The sequence below is a fragment of the Pygocentrus nattereri genome, chromosome 18 (genome assembly GCF_015220715.1).
Source record: "Pygocentrus nattereri isolate fPygNat1 chromosome 18, fPygNat1.pri, whole genome shotgun sequence".
In the NCBI taxonomy this organism is placed as follows: Eukaryota; Metazoa; Chordata; class Actinopteri; order Characiformes; family Serrasalmidae; genus Pygocentrus; species Pygocentrus nattereri.
The window spans coordinates 8,686,475-8,708,539 of NC_051228.1; the positions used below are offsets into that span (position 1 = coordinate 8,686,475).

The window sequence follows — 22,065 nt, forward strand, 5'->3', positions numbered from 1 at the left end:
TGGAACGAGTGAGTGTCTGATACAGATGCTCACGTTTGCTCCTTGAAAAAATAAATCAATAAAAAAAACGAACCACATTTTCGATTTAGGAGCACTTCTGCGAGAACAGACTTGGCCTCTGAATAGCTTAATACTCCATTATGCATGCCAATCCCATGAATGCTGCTATATTCGCAGGGCTTTAAGAGTAAATTAGTCGCAATAAGCCTACCTAACCTGCTAAATAACCAACCAGACTGGCTGTCAAATCTCAAACGGTTAAAAGTTGCTGGTTTACTATAAATCTTTTACCTTTGCTGCTATCTCACAGCAGTAAATGTACATCTCACCTTCACTGCCCAGCAGTCTTGGCCAAATTCAAGCTGTCTGTCAATTTCACTTGCTTGCATTTAAACAGGACACTAAAACAAATGTGAAACAAAACTAGTAGCACCTAAAAATACCTCCTAAACAACAGAGAAAGCTTCCAAATGGAGTGTTTCATTTGGTCAGATGTAAAAGTTCAAACTAATGAAACAAGAATTTTGTAAAGTTCGTAAGTGTGCTGTAAAAATTGCACAGCTAGTGATGGATTTCCATCTCTTTTCAGTGAGTCGGATCAATTGGCTTAGCTCACCAATAAGAACTGACTCCTAATTGGCTCTTCGTTAAGTAGACAAGTTTTGGTGCTCTCTTTTTTTCATTTTTAGGAAGTCTTCGGCCCAGTCCCATTTCTTATTTTCACCCCTAAACCCTTGTTTTCAAGTGTCTCATTGACCCATGGCTCTGAGCTACAAGGGGTATTGGTTGAAATCTTCCCCTATGAAACGGGACCCTCAAATAAAAACAAACATCATTAACAGGCTACTAGTGGTGCTCTGTAGGCGACCCCGCCAGTCTGCAGTGGGGTAAAGTTCAGCAGCCTTGCTTAGTTAAATTTAGGGAATCATATGCCTTCAAAGAAACCATAATTACTCAGTAATATGAAGATGAAGTCGGCTACTCACTAGCTTCTTGTTCGAATTTTTCCGTTCCACCTTAAATGGTGCATGGTTATGAAGAAAAGGACCATAACTGAACACATTGAAATGACATTAAACTACGATACACTGGTTATCGTAATTTTTTAACGCAGAAAATCCTCACATTTGTGGGTTTATTTGGCCGCTTGCGCTTTCTTTATTTTGGAGTGAGCCTCAGAAAAACCTCTGTTTGGAAGACCATGTAGCCCAAACACTTCGCACTACCCATCTATCACGACAGAAGTTGGGAGCCCTAACCCTACGTGTGAACATTCAATAGATCGGGCCTTAGTCTAGATTCTCTTTAACAAAAATTGCATTATCATATAAAACACTATTTCAGTAAATGTGAAGCAGTCAAGACTCTCCAGCAGGCAAACCGACAGGTCAAAATAATAAGATCCGTGGGTGCAAAATACATACTTTCCGTTGACTAGATAAACTATAGGAACACCTATGAAACGAAAGAAACTGCAAGAAAAGAAGAGAATAAATACTGAATGATGGAAAATGCTTTCAAATGTTGATTTCAGATAATGGGCAATGCAGGGGAAAACCTGATTGCTGAATGAGCATCCTTTCTGATTCATAGGAAGGACAGGGAAAAGTTCATATTAAGTTTGCACTCTTATTTTTCTTGTATTTTCCTGTTAATTTCATTTCCTTGGCCAAAAGCTTACCCTAGAACCTTGTGCTGTACTGACAAACCGTCATTGCATCTTATTTAGTTGACTGTAAATTAACAGTACTTAAATGTGCCCTGTGGGTTTTTCAACATTCCTTCTATTCACACTCTGTGTTTGAGGCCCGGAGAGACAGTTGATGTCAAGCTGTTTGTCTTGTGTTGCTCCACAGGGCCACACGGCCATGCTGAACAGCGGCTGTTGGCACCCCAAGATCAAAGAAGAGTTCCTCACCTGTTCCAACGATGGGTGAGTAATCCTTAAAAGATGAGCAGAAATTTGAGTACAGAGGTAGGCCCCTTCAGGAGCAGGAGCCCTCCGGCTCAATATAGAATTCCAGTGCACACAGCAGTTTGAGGCAGTAAAGGTCAGCTGTGCCTTCCACAGTGGTTTCTTTGACTCTTTGTGCTTGAGTTATATAACCATGGTCACTTGGCTTAATGCAGACCTTGAGTACAGTTGAACTTTTCTTGGTTTTTTGCCTTCCCAGAAATAAGTTTGTTCAGAATCTATCATGGCAGATTCTAGAGTGTCCTACCTAATACCTTGCGAGGCTACTCGTTTCAAAACACCATTTGTTCTTGTGGTTTAGTGGATAATCCCAGATAATCTTCAGGATCTCTGTGTCTCCCGCGAGGGTTGTTTTTAATGATCCAAACTTGCTGTTGCTGTGTCTTTTACCAAAGCTTTTACCCTATCTTTTTAAACACTTTTACCATGTCATGTTTATTTTAGCTGATATATCCACCTATTACTTATATCACAGTAGCACAATCCGTTCAACAATACCATAAATTGCTATACTGGAATGGCTCTTACATTTTTTCCATATGTGGAAACTTAAAAGGATGGTGGATTCTGGAATAGCCAAAAAACAAATACTTACAATAAATAAATATGAATGATATACACTCACTGGCTCAGTTGTTCACTGTTCAGTTGCTTGTTAACACAAATAGCTAATCAGCTAATCACTTGGCTGCAACTCAATGCATTTAGGCATGTAGAGGTGGTCAAGACAACTTGCTGAAGTGCAGACAGAGCATCAGAACGGGGAAGAGAGGGGATTTAATGACTTTGAACGTGGCGTGGCTGTTGGTGCCAGGCGGGCTGGTCTGAGTATTTCAGAAACTGCTGATCTGCTGGGATTTTCACACACAACCATCTCTAATGTTTACAGAGAGCGGTCCAAAAAAGAGAACATATCCAGTGAGCGGCAGTTGTGTGGAGAAAAATGCCTTATTGTTGTGAGAGCTCAGAGGAGAATGGGCAGACTGGTTCGAGATGATAGAAACGCAACAGCAGCTCAAATTACCAACCAAAATCTCTGAGGAACGTTTCCAACACTTTGTTGAAAGTCTGCCATGAAGAATTAAGGCAGTTCTGAAGGCAAAAGGGGGTCCAACCTTTTTACTAGCAAGGTGTACCTAATAAAGTGGCTGGCGAGTGTTTGATGCTAATAAGAATCATTTTAAGGCCATAATATGTATTCTGTGTAAATCCCTTGATTATCATCAACATTTCACTTCTCCCGTCCCTATTTTCACTTACAATGGACTCTTATCTATTCGCTCTATGTAACGTACATCATCTGCCGGGACCATATGACATCCATGATGATATTTTTGGATAATATAGGCCAATGTCCCCAAAAGCTTATTTTAACATAATTGGGATTGTTTTGGACGCTGTTAACAGGCTCTCTAAAAGCTGAATGGACTGGGTACCCTCTTTATTAGAGTTAGGCTAACCAGCTCAGCGAATAGTCTTCAGTAATATTCTTTATGCTGGTCTAGAACTATAGTGAATATTATCTCTAATTGGAATAATTGTGTTTACTGCTTTGGACAGCTAGCTAACCAGAGGACTCTCATTTATTCTCAGTATTAAATACAGCTTAGAGCCTCTTTGCAATCCAGAAATGTGGAAAACTTATTTAGATTGCATCTGAAGTTAAATCTATCATCTGGAACTGCGAGAGGCTGCAAACTCTGCCAAATCACAAGGAGTCCGCTTTGTGTTGGTCTATGTGCAGAGCTGCAGCTGCGTGCTACTGTTGAGAAACTAGTGATTGGCTCAATAAGCAGTTGTTTCCCCACAGAAATTCCCGGGTTTATAAAAGTGATAAACCTGTCGGTCATTTGAAAGTTTTACTTACCATATCTATTGTGTTTTATCAATATTTGTTGCAGCCCCTTTTAAGTCTTTACTGAAGAAGTCAACACACACACACAGTATGTTGCCAGGACGCCTGTTATAAGCGTCAGAATTTATTTAAAATAAATCATAAAATATAAAGATACATGGCACTAATGTAAAAGGAGGAATCCAAACATGATATTAAGGGAAATTTACATTGTGCTGCTAATGTTAGCAAGGTCGGTTACAAAGCAAATTGTGAGGATTCTGCATTAAACACTGCTAACAGATGTTTGTGATTTTACAACTGACTGGTTTGCAATGAAAACAAAAGAAAGAAAAATGAAAGAAAAATACTCAGCAGGATGCATCAGCTTGTATGTCTGAATTCATTCATTTTAATGTCATTTTCAGGTAGTGAAGAAAAAAAAAACGATGTAGTCGTCAACAAGCAGGTTTGCAGAGGGCTGGTGATACAAAAATTCCCGATAGCCTGAAGAGAGAATCTTATGTCTTTCAAAATGCTGCTGCAAATTTCACTGGAGGTTTAAAAAACGCTTTAAACAAATATATAAAACGTATTGAAAAGCTAACTCTGCTAATGTAATCATGAGTTGAGGCTGCATGCATGTGTGTAAGCGCACACCCCGTGATTACTATAATGGTCTGTACAGGCCACAGTGAGGAAACCAGGCGCTGTCATCCTTATTGAAAACGTCCACCAGAAAACAGCGCTGTCGAGTGTTTACAGTGTGGCCTGCAGTTACACATACGGGGCTGCTTTATTCCGGTTTAATTTACTTTCTGGAAATCATCCCATGGCACGTTACCATGGGTGTTGCCGGCTGTTGGAGAGGAGGGAACAGGGAGCAATTTCGGGCCAGAGCAGCTGCAGATGTGCGCTGTCCCTGGCCGGACCTCATTTCAGCACCGTGGACTCCAGAGACTGGGAGAGGGGGCTGCACAGTGACGGGGGGTGATCTGCGATCAACTCGTGTGGCCTGGCTCCCTTGTGTTTCGCCTATGTTTTCCCTTTTTTTATTTCTTGCCTCTGTCTCTCTCAATCACACTTCCAGCCTAAGAGGGTCTCACAGAGAGTATAATGATCATGGTGGGTGTTAACATGGGACAGGGGAGTTGGAGGCTAACTCCACTGCTTGGCTCATGTGAGGCACAACACTTCAGTCTGATCAGCTGAGGGTCAGAGGTGAGAAGGAGCTGGCTAAGAAGTGTGATAATGTCCCAGTCATTGTAGATTAAGCCGACAGCCAAATGAAAATGTATGAGTGAGGCGGTCCCTCTGATTCACTAATGGGGGCAGCAGTGCAGGGCTCAGGGGACTCTGAACAGCTGCATGTTGATCCCAACCGCTGGCCCAAAGGTCAGTTGTGCCAGCATGCAAGAGCTGCGACAGTTAGCCGTAAAACATTGATGGTGTTCCTTAAAAAATTTTTTTTTAAAATCTGTATGAATTTTTATTATCAGTTTGCTGTACATAAGCTCTGTTATGTCCATAAAAGTGGTCATTCTGACAGATTGCAGGGCAAAATGGCCTCTTGATTGTTTTGTTGTATCATCAATGGAAAAAAAAAACACTTGGTTCGCAGACATGGCTTAATTGTCAAGTTTAATTATTGAAAATTGCAGCCTAACAACCTGCACGCTCACGTCACTGGTCCCCCTGCGTATGAGTGTTCAACAGAAGTCAGTGCAGTGAGGAGAGTAGAGAAGACTTCACAGCTCTGGAACTGTCTTTTTGCTAAACTTCTCCCTTAAATGATTGTCCAGTCCTAAATTAGCACCAATAACAAGGCCTGGGCACTTCTTACTTTCAGATAAAGTGGTGCTTGAAAGTTTCTAAACCCTTTTGAATTTTCTATATTTCTGCATAAATCTGACCTAAAAATTCATCAGATTTTCACACAAGTTCTAAAAGTAGATAAAGAGAACCAGATTAAACAAATGAGATGAAAATATTAGACCTGGTCACTTTTTAATAAGGAAAATTATCCAACTTCACATATCTGTGTGTGGCAAAAGTATCTGAAACCTTAGGATTAGCAGATAAATTGAAGGTGAAATTAGAGTCATGTGTTTTTAATCAGTGGGATGGCATTCATGTGTGAGTGACCACCCTGTTTTATTTAAAGAACAGGGATCTATCACAGTCTCATCTTCACAACACATAGTTGTGGAAGTGTATCATGGCACGAACAAAGGAGAAAGAGTTGCTGATGCTCATCAGACTGGAAAAGGTTACAAAACCATCTCTAAAGAGTTGGGACTCCAACAATTCATAGACAGATTGTTTACAAATAGAGGAAATTTAAGACCATCATTATGCTCTCCAGGAGTGGTCACCCAACAAAGATCATACCAAGCGCAAGGCATGTAATAGTCCACAAGGACACAAAGGAACCAAGAGTAACTTCTAAGCAATTAAAGGCCTGTCTCACAGTGACATGTTCATGTCCACCATCAGTAGAACACTGAACAACAATGGTTGTTCATGGACAAGCCAGAAGGCTATTGGAACAGTGTTTTATGGATGGATAAGATCAAAATGGATCTTTATGGTTTAAAAGAGAAGCATTATTGTTTGGAGAAAGGTAAACACTGCATTCAGCAAGAAACTTATCCCACCTGTGAAACATGGTGGTGGTAGTATCATGGTTTGTCATGGTTTTGGCCTGTTTTGCTGCATCTGAGCCAGGATGGCTTGCCATCATTGATGGAACAATGAACTCTGAATTATACCAGCAGATTCTAAAGGAAAACAGCAGGGCATCTGTCTGAGAGCTCAAGAAAATGTCATGCATCAAGACAACTACCCTGAGCACACAAATCTTTCTGCCAAGGAATGGTTAAAGAAGAATAAAGATAACATATTGGGATGGCCAAGTGAAAGTCCTGACCTTAGTATAGTTATGTTGTGGAAGGACCTAATGCAAACAGTTAATGGGAGGAAACCCACCAACATAAGAGTTGCTGGTTTTTGAAGGAAATTCCAAAAATTCCACCAAGCTGATGTGCAAGTCTATATTTCAATATTGTTGTCTTATTTGTTTAATTTGGTTCTTTTTATCTACGATTAGGACTTATGATCATGTTTTATGTCAAATTTATGCAGAAATATTTTTGAAAAATTCAAAAGGGTTTACAAACTTTCAAGCACCACTGTATTTTCCGTAGTGTTTTTGTGGAGTGCTGTGAACAAGATACCTGATATCCCAAGACTTTGGAGAAGTGAAATTTTACCCATTTTCTAAACAGTTTACATGAGGAAATTTGCAGGATCTGGATTAAACCGGCCTGACTTGCTGGAAAAGAATCTCTCTGTTGGTTTTAGTCTCATGGATTATCCATCGATATAAGCCCAAAATACCTGTGAACTGTAGGCTTTATTCACAGTCCTATTTGGCTGCTGTGCGATCACAGTGTTAAATTTGTCTTGAAATGCGTGCTGGAGAATTTTGAATGTTTTGCTCCAAAAATGACTAAGAATCTCACAAAGTAAATCATCTGTTGTTACCATTGAGACCACCGTAGTTGACATGCCCAGCTCGAAAGCTTGTCAGATGTTGAAACCATAACCACAGGAGGTGGGACTTCTACACTCACTCTCCACTTTATTAGCCACACCTTCCTTGTACTTTACTGGCCACTTTATGAGGTGCACTTGCCTTATACACTCATAAAATAAACATGCCAAAAAGGTCCCAATGCCATAAAAGAGACGTTTTTGGGTTGTTTTAGAGAACAATGTAAATGAAATGCGTGACTTTGAAGAACCTTTAAGAAGTAAAGAAGTTTAAAGAACCTCCATATACTGTGATGGTAAAGCCCTTAAATGGATAAAAGGTTTTACTCTTGGTTTAGGTTCCTTTAGGTAGCTTTAGATTCTTCACACACTTGCACATCTCCTTTATGAAACTGGTTCTTTAGGAAACCAATATGGGGCTTTTGTAGTAGTTGCTCAAAGAAAAAAGTCTTACAGCTTAAATAGTTTTTTCAGTCCATTTTGTAACTGTACAATTGTGTAGACCATCTGCTGTTGCTATACAGTTTGTCAGCTTCTAGCCCATTCATCACTGGTCAGTTTCTAGCCACCACACTGCTGTTGACCGTCTCTGCCATTTAGTCTGCACAGCAGACGTTCCCCATTGATATCTGAACAAGACTAGACGTCCCTCTGGCCACCCATGTGCTTATTCACAGCCTGCTTTAAGGAGACTGGCTGCCGAGTTCCTGCCAAGTTATTTAGTGAAGAACTGCTGTCTCTGCCATGTGAGATAACATTAAAAGCATTTTAGATAACATGGAAGAGTTGTATGCAAGGGGATTTCCGTGCTCGTGGAATGTTTGCTGTAGAAATGTCCAGTTGAGTAATTTGATGAGAGTTGTGCTGTATGTTATAATCTTGGGAGTAGAGTGCTCTTTGACATGAAGCTCTACAGAACATGTGTTTTTTGTTTTTTAATCATAAAGTGTGAATTCATATTCCCATACTCCCATGAACTCGCTTGTACTCCGAGATGTCATATTTGTTCCAAAAAAACTATGTGGTGAGCTTAATTTTAATTTCATATTACCCTGTTTTATATAAATGATGCTAATGTTCGCAGTAGTTATGCTGCTGAGAACAACTTCTGGCTTGCACGTTTCTGCTTCACTTGGAGTCAGACGAATGCTATTCACCTGATGTGCTTTCAGACACATTTCCCCTGATGTGGGTCCTCAGGGCTTTTTTTTTTTTTTTTTTTGGGCTGCCAATATAGTTTATTCAGCCTCCCCTTTTCATGAGGCAGCATTCTTCGCCCACGGTTTGCCAAGGGCAAGCTGTAAAGTCAGATTTTTCTGACACTGTGTAATGGCTTCTGAGAGATCTCTCCACACCATTACTCTCTGCCCCACAGCTCAGATCTCCTGTAACACCACCTGAAGAATCTTCTGCTCTAGATCGAATGCCGCAGATTCCTTAAATGCCCCACTGGGAGTGAATTTAAGGATTTTGGCTCAGGATAAAGCTCTGTCTGAGCCTTTACTGGTGGTTTGGCACCTGTTCGTAAAGGTATTCAGTGAGCGCAAGCAGTGATATTGTATATTCTATTGCATTAGGAAACCGTCTACAAATGAGTTTTAGATTTTTCTGTCAGTGCAATTTTGATGTCTCTTTTTCTTCATTTAATAAATATGTATATGACATCGATAGATACATACTTTTAAAAAAACAAATATTGGAATCTGCCTGGAATTTCCATATGTTTGTACGTTGAACTATGAATTTATTAAAATATTCCTTTCTTTTCTTGGTGCGTGGTATTGAATTATACTTTGTTTAGGTGAGGGTTGAGGAGGTATGTCACAAGGTGATGTTGAAACTTTACTGAGCTGCCCATGGTTCCTCTCTAGCTTCTCTAGACCAGTTAGTTGAAGAAAACGTGTTCATATTTTACATCATTTCATTGTTTTTATACTTTGTAATAGGACCAGAACTTTTACATTCACTTTGTTTTTGTCAAAATGTTTTATATAAACCTTACATTGTTGACAAATGTTTAAAATAGTAACACTGCTGAAATTCCTCTATTTATAAATGGTCTGTCACTTTAGACATGCAGTTAGTCTCATTTTTTTGCAAGATAACCTTCTCCACCTCTCTGAGATGCCAAGATCACTTAATATTTGTTCGTTTCTCACATACCACGGTTGTCACCAGAGTATGTCTCTCATTTTTCTATATGTAACCCTGTCCTCTTGCAACTCACCATGGAATTGGAGATAACCTAATTTGGGCCTTTTACTGGGGTGAACTCAGTCTTCCACCCGTGAAACTACATCTCCGCAGTTAAAATGGTTTGCGACTCATGGCTTTTGGGGCTGAGGAACAAGTCGGGGCATTGGGTGAGAGATGCATCAGGTTCGTCTACAGTCCAATGAGTCTGAAACTGCGTTCCCCTTTACAGATTAAGTGTTCCATGTCTCCTTCAAGAATGCTCATACCATTCGGAGTTTGTGTCTTTGTGGCTGACGCTGTAGTTCTGAGGAACCTTGCCCAAACCCACCCCCCAGATGTCCTCATTCAATTCTTCAACATGGGATTGAGAGGAAGTCGCTTCCACTATTATTCTTTGAATTCTTTTCTCTTGAGTTGTTGGTGCATGTCCGTCTTTATTCCAAGTCCAACAACTTTAACGCTCGGTGCTCTGATTGGAGGTGGCTCAAGAAGCAGTCTCTTCTTAATTATCTGCGTGGAGGTATCCCCTCTGCTCTGCAAAGCCTTATTCGTTCCCCTGGCACTTTCCCCCCTTATCTTCAGTGGCCTCTAAAACAAGGCCAGCTCCTCTTCATAATCAGCAGGGTGATAACACCCACACATCCAGCCTCTAGGGGCCTCAACCCTCTGCCTCATTCAGCCTCGTCCCTCTGCTTTGATCAGCTACTCTTTTATACCGCCCTCCTTATCCATTCATCTGGGGAATTGTCCCTGCCATTTTGTGTCTCCCAGAGCTAAACACCAGCCCTAAGGCAGATAGCATCTGCTGAGGTGGGGAGAGTTGTGGAAAGAGGACGGGGGGCGTTGTAGTCCCCCATCAGGCCTGAACCTCTAGGTTGATGTGTGAATGGCTGTGTTAGGTCGTAAACTGCCCACGCATGACTGGGATTGTATGGCTTTCGTCTTTTATCGCACACCCTCCTCAGTGTGTGCAGAATTAGCGCAGTAGAAGGGACGGAGGGGAAAGGTTCCGTGTCACCACACTTCTGCCTGTCACATTCAATTAAACATGCTTCAGTTACACATACAATATCCATAATTATGAAAGCACTTCATGTGCACGCTAGCGTACACCAGCTTTGCTGGACCAACACTTTCACTAATGCTTTAAACATTGCCTGGCTAGGAAAGAAGCTTGTACCAGGCATGGAGAATGACTGAGGAATGAACAGGACACAGGGAGGCCAGCAACCTGTTAGTTTCCCTCTGAAGTTAAAGCTTAAATTTAGTTATTTAACATGGTGCCTTTCTCAAACTAAACTCAGCCTTACGTTGTCTTTAAACCTGTAGAAATAACATGACGAGTGAATAAAATGGAAAGAAAAAACAAAAGAACACCATTGAAGTCTTTTCATTTCATCTCTGTGCTCTGTAAATGGTTTTCGTTGCCAGTTGGGATGGGTGCTGTGAGCACGAGGGTCCTGTGTAAACAGCTTAGAGACAATTCCATTGAGACAGGTGGGACCATCTGTCACCACACAGGCCCCTCATACGGTCAGCAATCACTTGCCTCTCAGGGGACTTAGATTTCTCCTTTCCACATAGACATATCCCTTGTGATCTTAAATTGACCAGTTGATTGACAGTCTTGCAATCCTTTTCATCTGTCAGCGAAAGTGCTATCATATGATGTGGAAATGGAGTTTCTTAAGTATGGGGGCACTCGAAGAAGTGTTTATTTGTGTCCACTGTGGCTAAAATCAAGCCGGCATACAGGTTATCGTTACTGTCCTGTCTTATATATACAACTCAGAACTTGTGAAAATTAGTTTTGTGTGGGGAAGTTGACTGAATTTCCAAGTTAATGATGTACTTCGGTTATTTAAGACAGCAAGGCAAAGGTTTAAGAAGGTAAATAAAATGATGCACTGCTGATGGAACAAACCATCTCTCTCCAAAATGATAACCTTACTTCTAATGTAAGTCAATGGAACCAGAGTTCTTTTTCAAGTAATTTTGGGCTGTTTCATTTGGTCCATTGATCATGAAATTTATACGCAATGTGAAGAGCACCAGGCATTTTCAAATTATGTCTAAAACTGAAAAACGTAAATAGAGAGATACAAGGTTTTGTTCTGACAAGTGGCTGAATTTAATGTTCTAATGTTTTCTACTCTTATCTGGACTAAAGGCGCTGCATAAATTGAGTAGCCGCTCCCATCTCTGTCATTTTTACCAAGATGTCTTATCCCATGCCAATTGATCATTTGCAGTGCAGACATCCAGTGGTAAACTCACATTGGGGCAGTCATTGGCTGGATTGGATGGTAAACAAATCCAATCTGAATAGGGCTTTAGCCCAACTTTGCATTGTAACTTTTGGAAGCAAATGACAAACTCAGCCCCTAGTCTCTGTAACATATTCACCACCCAAAGTCAACTGAATATAAACCCAACAACTTTCATCCGTTTTTTGCGTTTATGTTGTTGGCTGAGGTAAACATAGTAATAATAACATTCTGATCTGCCCTCAAAGGATGTTTAAATTTTGGAACCAATTAACATCAACAAACAAATAATAACCAGTTCAGCCATCATGAAGAAATCAGTTAGATCCTCAACTGGCAGTAAACAGATGTTATGTAAATATGTAGAGAAAGGATGTTTTATTCTCTCTGAAGGCATTGTTGATCTTTAATAATGAGAAAAAACCTTCTGTTTCCAGTTACCTCAGACGAAGGCATCGCACTCACCTAGTCTCCAGAGCAGTTTTAGAGTCTTCTTTACCCAGATTAGACAGACTCGAGGCCGAGACTAGACTGAGACCGTTAGTTTACTCAAGCATGGACTCAAACACTAGCTAAAACTGGCTGCAGCTTTGCTTTGTTGGTGTCTGAACTTATTCCCATCTATGTCTTGTTACATGATGAATTTCCCACCATCCTCAAACAGGCTTTCTGACATTTGTTTTCCCTGGGATCTCTATGTCCATGAGCATGTAGCTGTGTTGGAATCCAGTCCTGGCTGCTATCGGGGCTTTCGTTGTGTTTATAGTCCTCTCAGGACCCTCTGACCCAGGGGGTCACGGCTAGTTAAAGTATACAGCAGGGCAGAGAAGCACTTGGACACGCTTAGCGTGCCGGTCTGACTCTCAAGGCACCAGGCGCTCTTGTCTGCTTGGTGTGGTGCGTATTTGAACAGGTTGACTAACCCTGACCTTTTCCTGCCTTCCTTTTTTCCTCTCATCTGACTTCTGGGTTCTGCCTGAGATAGGGGTCACTGTCTGAGTGGGGAAAGTCCGCAAGCAATGTGAAGTCAATACTGAGAGAAAGGTGACAAAAACATATTTGGGTCTGTTAACTCATCACAACCTAGTAAAATATGCTGCTCAACAGCTGTATTAAGAGCCTGTCTTCGACACCCTAGGGTAGCTGTGACCCATTCAGCCTTATGCATTTATGTGGTTTATCTAAATTCCCTGTCCATCACATTGCTACCGTGACACTTGAGGGTCCTCTTGAGTGGCCTGACCTAAATAAAACCTGACTGGAGCTATTCTGCTCTTTTTAAATACTGAGTTTGCTTTTGCTTGTTTGCATCTCAGCAGCCACGAATCCCAAGCGCAGCAGATATGCCAGCGACCTGCGCTGAAAAGCAACCGTTTGCTGCCTGGGAATCACATTACATTGCTCTCCTGTCTTTTTTTTTAATTCCCCAGCGCCAAAGATGCGCATGTGGCTGTTGTGTGTGTTTTTTTTTATTTCTCGCTCTCTTTCTTTCTTCAGTCCTCCCCCAACAGCTGTAATGTGTTGAGCAGATGTAGAGAAGAAAATTGGAATTTCATGGATCCTTCAAATATGCCTGTCATGCTGATCTACTGTTCGTTTTCTCTCTCTCTCTCTCTCTCCCCCTCTCTCTCTCTCTCTCTCTCTCTCTCTCTCTCTCTCTCTCTCTCTCTCTCTCTCTCTGCTTTTATGACTCCTCCTTGTTGAAGAAATATTTGAGTGGTATGGAATATGGATGCTTGCGATGGTTGCGTCATATTTAGAACTATGACATTACACCCAATAGGGTTCAGGGTAGATGCACACGTACCTCTGTAGAACTCAGTTCTCCAAGGCGTTCAAAACTATACAATTTGTCAAGTGCTGGACAAGCTCTTTTAGTGGTACTGCTATGGTGATGTTTTTGTTTCTGTGTCTTGTCATTCCTGTGTAGAGCCATGACTCCTGAGAATCCTGCTGTGCCAATGCAGTACTCAAATATAACAGGAAGAGGCAGCAGCGTCTAGCTTTCCCAAAAACAAAAGAAGAGTTTGACCAATCATAGCGTTAGGGTTAGGGTTATTCCCTGGAGGTGACAACTGCATAATGCCAGTCATTTTAAGAGACTGCAAACTGGCTGGTTCCACAAGTTTCTACAAGGACTGTGCTTTTGGCTCTTTAGCAAAAGTAAACAGGCGTGGAAAGATGAAATTGTGGATTGAGTTAGCTGACTGGCACACCTGCCAACCTCGAGAAAATATTTAACGTTAATAACGTTAGCCTAACGTTACATCATTTGAAAGCTCGCTTGCTTGTTCACCAGGAATTTAGGTTGGTTAAGTTATATTGTCTGTATGTCTCAGATTGTTAAACGTGACTTTTCACACTATTCATATTTATTATTGCAGCCCAACCCGTAATCATAATGAGACGTGCCGCAGAAATAATGTTAAGTAGAAAGTTGCCCGGGAGGTATGTGTACGTGTGTGTATGCCTTACAGTTAAAATAAACCTGACGTCCATTGAGGTGGACACTGAGAGGGGGAGACAGTAAGTAGAAAACCTGTTGAATAACCAAATTTGATGATATGGTGGCAAGTGGGGAAATGACCACATGCTAAGTGAAAAGCAAAGTGCTTTTTTTTTTTTTTTTAAATGTTGAAAATTATTCTCCTAAGGTTGGCAGATCTGCTGGGGACAGGAGTTTCCAAAACTGGAGTAAAAAATTATATATAAAAAGATATAAATTAATTAGCACTGCTAAAAACCCTTGCACGATCTGGCCGACCACCAAAACCTGGTCACTCTCAAATGAACAGTACTTAAATCTTTTATCTTTGAGAGAGGAGAAAATCTGAAGATGCTGTTCACAATTATTCATTGTATTTATTTCTTCGGTCTTCTGTATAATGTTCTGTTGAATATGTTTTCTGTTTTACACAGTGTATCACTTGTGGATATATGCAGTGATTTCTACACTTTGTCACTGACCTTTGGCCTCTCTTTTCATCAGGACTGTGAGGACATGGGACCTGAACAGTGAGAAAAAGCACAAGTCAGTGTTCAAGCCTCGCTCACTGCAGGGCAAGAGAGTCACCCCCACCTGCTGCACCTACAGCCGGGATGGCAAGCTCATTGCTGCAGGCTGCCAGGATGGTACCATCCAGATCTGGGACAGAAACTTGAGCGTGAGTCCTCCACTGTCTCTGAAGTCTTCAGTCACTGTGTAGATTTCATTTTGTCTGCATACAGCAGTAACTGAACAAACAAGTGATATCAAGAAGCTCTTATTTTATAGCAGGATGTTTAAGTGGTTTGGATATTTGCTGTAGGTGGGCCTTCCTTCCTCTCTGTGGAAGTGTCCAGCTTTGAGGGGAGCAGTAAAATAGTGCTGGCCACTGTCATGCCAACCTTGGCATGCGGAAACAAGAGGTCAGCATAAGCTTGAACATCCATGACTGAAGCAGGTTAAAGTTCAATGGGGCAGTGATACTGACCAGGTCTCTGCAGTGTCATGAAGTGGGAAAGTGGGGAAAACGATGTTTACGGCAGCCCTCCTCTGTAAATAAGCTGCTTGGGTGTCCTCCTGCCTAGTCTCAGGCATGACATGGATGGATAGAGGCTGCGGTCAGAGTTGATGCGTGCTGTGTCTTGGTCTCTGAGCAGATGTGGGGCCGTTTGAGGATCTCTGCCTTTTGTTCAGGCCTCAGGGCAGCCTCGCAGTGTGTGTTCGGTTCAGAATGTACCCCTGAGAGTAATGGAAGGTATGCCGATATAGGGTCCCATTTAGTGAACTCCTGTGTTCCAAAGGAGATGTAGAGGGGAATTTCGGATGTTCCCGTTTATACTGCTCAACTGCAAGCAGGCATTTTGACTTTGACTTTTTGCGATGGCTGCACGAAATGGATCCTTGTGTACTCAGTTTTAGTCATTCCTACTGAAAAATATTACAAGGATCTGTCTAGTGGAAAATAGCATGTGATGTAATAGGCCAATGTTGTGATTAAGGGGTATATTGAGGTCGCTGGGAGATCTAATTATAACCCCTTTGTTCTTTTAATTAATTACGCACAATCAAACTGTGCATTCCAGTTCTTTGAGTGAGGCATAGAAGTGCTTGTATTCTTTGGCTCCTAAGTCGCATTCTGTCTGATTCAGATAATTAACTGTGTGTGTATGGCTGCTGGGTGTCTGTGTCAGCGTCTGGAGATGGTGAAGAATGAACCAATGTGACTTGAGTGGAACCAGACCCTTGGTCAGACAATCACATCTTCTATCTGACTGTATAAATGTCCTTAGTACAGTCTGCTCCATGGTCGTCCTAGGCAGCCTTGGAGGCTTTCACAATGACTGAGTTCTGCTCAGTGTCCAAAGCCTGGAGGAAATTACCAGGTGACGCGTCCTCTAAAAGGATCACATAGAAAAAAGAGAGGATTTGGCAGTCAATCCTTCATATACTCGTTCACAGCTGTCATGCTGCAACCTGACCAATGTTGAGTTTGTTTCTTTTTACTTTTTTTTTTTCTTCCTTCAATTTATGGTAGAGGTGGAGTAGAAACCTGGGAACCTGTTCATAAAGCAATTTTGAAAGATTGAGTAGGTGATGTTCGGTCCAAGCTATCACTGTTAATCCCTTCCCACGTTGTTATGACCCCTTCCATCGCCGCTATTGCCACAGTTCCTTTTTCCCACCGGCTGCGGGAAGTTTACACTTTCTCACTAGCGTACTGGTAATGGTATGGTGGAGGGGGTGGGGTGGGGGGGGGGGGTTTGCCTTTAAGTTAGTCCCATGCCATTTCTCAAAAGGTTTTCTCTTCTAAACAAACTTGCCAAAAACAAAATCAGCCCGATGTTCAGCTGAAATGTCTGAAGTGATTATCGTCATTAAAAGATGAAGTTGGTCTGGATGTGAGCTTAATTGGTAGCAGGAATGTTAGGAGTTAATGCAGAGCATATGGATCCTGCTGTGTACCCCCATTAAAGCCCCCCACCTATTCTTTCTCTTTCTCTTTACAAGGTTGAGTGAGTGTGAACGTGTGTAATCAGGGCCTGCATGTAACCAGCATTGTCGTGTAAAGGCCATGAGTGACAGGCCACGGGTCTTTGTTTGCAGCCAGACACCAGGCAGACCAAGGCAGGTAAAGGACTCCGACAGCTTACCAAATGACTTTATTACATTACCTTCTCATCCCTGTTAACCTAATATACTTTAGCGCAGACCAGACCAAAGCATCTTTTTAAGTGTCCAGAGGTACTGCAGCTATAGCAGTGGTAGTCTGGTTTTCAGGCAGGGGGTTGACCCCCCCCCACACTTTACTTTTAAGTATTGTATTATCTTATGTTCTTCATGCGTTCTTCTTTTGCCTCATTTCCTCTCAAAAAAGGAGTGACTTTGCCTGGCCGGTTTTCACCCAGGGTCTCTGGTGCACCTGAGAAGTTCTTCTTTCCATCACCTTTGGCCAAAGTCTCACCCTGCAGTGTATTTATTTAAGGAGGACTTAAGGGCTGAGCTTTAACACTCTGCAGAACCCCATGTCAATGGCTGTAAGTTATTTCTATTTAGATAACAGACGATGTCCCCAGGTGTCTTGCATTCCTGGCTGGCTGGCCAAAGTCCAGCATTTTATGGCCAAGGAAAGTCAGCAACACGATGTGTTGCTTGTATATGCAGCCACCCATATATAGCTGCCAAGGACTGTCAAAACTGACTCATTGTTTTCAGCCTGAGAACCTTTTACCTTTTACACGTGGAAGAGGAAGAATTCCGAACAAAATACAAAGGCGCCGCGTTGAGGGGATGTGACATTAACTAATGTCTGAATGAGTGGACAAATGTGTGACCATCTGGGATTGAGATGTAATGGGCTACAAGATACACTGTAAGAAAGTGTAAACAGATAACTGTAAGCCAGGGTGAATGCAAATACATTATTCATTGAGCAAATGCATCGGTCATGGCTGCCCAGCTCTGCGCTCAGATCCCCAGCTGCCTCCGTCTGCAGCAGCTGACCCAAAAAGATTGGCGTAAGAAAAAATGTAATTTATTAGAGGTCGTTCTTGCAGACTAAATATTTACCCTGCATTCACCAGGAGCTTACAATAACAGCTTGCTTCTTGAAGGTCCACGCTTGAAACCATGCCCTGTCTTCTGGGTCTAGCAGCTCTGCCCACTCTTTGGCCTTTAGGGAGGCCATCATTGGGTCAGAGTTTCCTTCATGTAATGAAACTGTGTATGACCTAGAATGACGTACTTTCCTGGACTTTATGCAATCCACGCTCCAGACCTTCTCAAATAATGCGCATACGGTTCCTGGCTTGATGCGTATTCCTTTGCTGTCATGAGCCCATCCGAATTATGATGTTACAGTTGAAACTAGGTATATTGTTTAAGTCAGTGCCTTACCTCTCCAGCCATTACTCATGAGCTGAACATGCGTACAGGCAACATCAATTTGCTGGAAGACCTTGATCTTGTTATTGGTACGGACGGGCATTCACCTGTATGTGAGTGATGGGCCTGATTGATCCTTTGGTGGAGATCTAGACGATTCCTTTGGTGTTGCTCAGCATGAACCCTGATTGCACGCTTGTTCCTTTGCCTCAGCCTGCATTCCACTGCTGCAAGCTTCCTCTTTGATGGTTGCTAGGTAATGCATTCTCATCTGTGTAGTTATGGCTTGCAATCCCAAATAAGATTGGGTGACGCTCCACTTGCGCTCCATTAGCTAGGAGCCTTACGTCATTATTTACGCAGTTCTTCAGTTTTACAATACATCAAAGTACAAACTGTTCAGTCTGCCTTATGGTTTTTGTCAGCATTTTGGCCATATTTGTGTCAGATGAGGTTTTCGTAGTCGAAGTTGGCATGTTGCGCTTTTAATAGGAGGTTTTTTTTTTGTTTATGTGAACAGCCCTATTTGAGATATGGGACTTCCTCCCCATGAAGCAGTAGTTTACATATACTAGCTGATGTCCACACTAAATCTCATGCTAACGGGTGAAAAGGTATTCAGTTCCAGTTGCTAACTCTTACAGTGTTTTGAATCGCTTCCTCTGTTAATCTTGGCTTCCTTCTCAACACCATGTGCTGAAACTCTATCTTTCAGGGAAACTGCCCATCACCCTTCACACTCTGAAAGTAGTAGCTCTGTACCTTCTGCTGACTTTAGGTTCCCCAAACTTTGCCTGTTTTCAGTGGGGTGGAAGTGCAGGACCTGGGAATGGTTGCATTCATTTAAGAACCTAATAAAGGTTTACCTTAAGCATGTTATGATATGATTATGGCTGTGACTCATGGCTTAGCTTATGCCGGTAGTGGCCCGTCCACTCATCTGCACACAGATCAGCTTCTCTGCTGGTCAGTGAAACTAAAAAGAAAAGAGTTCTAAAATTCTGTGGCATGATTTAATTTGGAATTGAACACAGCAATGTTATCGTGGACAGTTTGAAATGCCGTCACTGCATTTTAGTCAATCAAGTTGCAGTTTCAACATTTTTTAAGATACACAATTCGCTACCATGTCACATTCTCTCCACGTGTTTTCACTGATGAACGATGCTGTGTGTGTGTGTGTGTGGGTGTGTGTGTGTGTGTGTGTATATATATATATATGTATATATATATATATATATATATATATATATATATATATATATATATATATATATAAATGATTACAGTGAGCTTAGCAGATGTTGGAGAAGTCCCAATACGTTTTCTTTATTAAATTAAAAGCTTTGTAAAAAATAAATGTAATAATCCATAATAATTTATCAGGCATAAAATATTAAGTTGAAATAATTTCTGACGATTCACTTTTTTTCTTTTCAGCAATTATTTGTATTTCTTATAGTTAATAAATTAGTAATTCAATTATTCATTAATAAGTGTAAAATGTTTTCTATCAACACTGTATTAAATAGCATAATCTGACCGCAGGTTTGACCAGAGTTTCCAGTACCTCTGGTGCTTTTTTTTTTTTTTTTTTTTTATGTTGTAAGTGTTTGCAATATAGATTCAAATCTCACATTACAGACTGAGATTACATTCTTTCCAGACATCCTTGCAGAATTAACAGCTGAAAATTAAATTATAAGGCTAAAAAAATTGGTTATTCAAGGGTAAAGAAAGAAAGTGGCTTCATGTAGAACCGTAAACATGAAAAAAAAAACCTTTGCATGTGTAAATGATGAAAGAGTTATTCAGATTGAAGGAAAATGTGCTATAGATGGCTTTTTGGAAAGGGTTCTGTATAGCATCAAAATGGATTCTTCTATTATAACAAGCTTAAAATCATAACAATAGAAGAAGCCTTCTTGATGCTATATAGATTATACAAACTTAACAAACAGTGGTCTATATAGTGGCCTATATATATTCAGTTTTACCCAGTTTGATTGTAAAAACAAACTTTTAAACGTGTACATATTGTTTTCTTCTATACTGAGTAGTTTATTTATCAATGGAATGAGGTAGATCAACATAAGCTGCTGTCCATGTTTCTATGGCAGCTTGGTTATTGATTGGTTGACCATCAAGTTGTCTGAATGAACAGTTGCTATTAGTCTTCACTCAAATCGCTCAAGGAAGTAGGCACTGAATGTGCACAAACACACCTTTAGGATGTTCCTCGAGTGTGTGTGTGTTAGTTATTGGTTTATCTGTCCCATTTGTACCGTGGTTCACACATTCATCTAGTTTCTTAACACTCCGTTCAGCTTGACTCCCCCCTACCCAGCAGCTGATCTTGTTCTTTTAATCAGAGATATAAAACGCAGAACAAGCCTGTTCCAGACGGGAGCAGCAGAATGACGTACACCTCTTCGACAAGCAGCAAATGTCTCGTTTTTCATGGTTTGATTGTTTTCCTCCAGCTGTGACGGAGGCTTTTGCGTTAGCTTTAAGAGCAGACTTACCTCTCAACTGCACATCTGGGCAAGTTTGCTCACACTTAGAGTTCTTCAAGGCACAGTCGTAAAACAAATGAAGGAGCTGTTCCAGGTCTGTGTCAGTGCCTGAAATTGGCCAACTAACGTTTACCCTGGATTTTGACTTGGAACCATGTTCTACTCACTGTCTCACTAAATCGTAGTGGCTGGATATGCCTAACCTGAAGATCCTAAGTGAGGAAATGTCTGCCCTAATTACCCTGCCTATTGGTGAATTATAGTAACCTGTGTTTAAAAAAACATATCAACATGTCGCAGCTGTCATAAGAAAACCTTGTATCCATTTTTGTCATTTTTCAGACAATTTGAAAATGCCTGTTGCTCTTTATATTGTGTGTAAATTTCATGAAGAATGGACCAGCAGCCCAAAATGACTTGGGGGAAAAAAGCTCTGGTTCCATTGACTTACATTAAAAGTAACATGTTTTTTCCTTCTCCTTTAAAGTTACCATTTTGGGTATACAAAGTTTTCTTCTAACAACAATGATATGAACCCTTATCTTGATTGTTATTCTAACTGACTGGTAGACCTTTCTTGAAATACTTCAAGAAAAACTTGCTTTGTGCATAGAGGCATTATACAGGATTAATTTGACAAATCTCTGGAGAGTACATTCAAGAAATTAACTTTACATCCTTAAGCAGAATCAAAGGGAATCGGTTGGTTGAAACATCTGTATGACTTCACGGGAGTGATCCTTTGCTGACTCTTAAGGCCAAACCTGCTGCTACACCAGTCAGGTACTCTCCCCTCCATTTTCCATCAAGATTCCACAAAGTCAAAGCAAGCTGTCTACCGGTGTTTTTTTCAAAAGAAGAGCCGGAGCGTGAAATCTCCAGTGGCTGATCCCTATCCTGGTGTTGGCGATGACAGGCCAAGAGAGGCGAGCGTTTCGCCTTCAGCTCCTCCAGTAACTCCAGGAAACCTGACCTGGTCCTCCAGCAGCGGGACAGTGGCAGCCTTCCTCGGCTGAGAAGAGAGGGCCAAGGGAAGGGGGCTAGAGATATCGTGTCAACACTAATCAAATCTCCACCTGTTTCCCTCAATGCCAGTCCAACAGACCTCACCTTATGTCTCTGCTTGACAAAATGTGCCCCCTGAAGTCCCAGAAGAGCTGCAGCAGCAGCAGGGGGTGCCGTGTGCAACCCTGCCAAAAGCTGAAACTGGAGAAGGCGCAAGGCCGGATGTCCTGACTATTAAGCTGATGCGTTTAGCCCTGCGCTTGCCACGCTGTTGAATTCATTTTGTTAGAATTCATTTAAAGGTTTTTGGAGATCCTGTCAGTCTACAGTAGTACATGGAGGGTCCAGCT

The 22,065-nt window shown here is 41.4% G+C and overlaps 1 protein-coding gene across 1 annotated transcript in view; it reads left to right on the top strand.

Annotated features, from left to right (window-relative positions):
• LOC108414432 (WD repeat-containing protein 70) overlaps positions 1-22,065 on the top strand; it is a 73,646-nt gene that overhangs the window by 21,901 nt on the left and 29,680 nt on the right. Inside the window, exons 9-10 of the mRNA XM_037546917.1 lie at positions 1,857-1,933; positions 14,817-14,991. Coding sequence (XP_037402814.1) covers positions 1,857-1,933; positions 14,817-14,991 — 252 coding nt within the window. The remainder of the gene's footprint in view (positions 1-1,856; positions 1,934-14,816; positions 14,992-22,065) is intronic.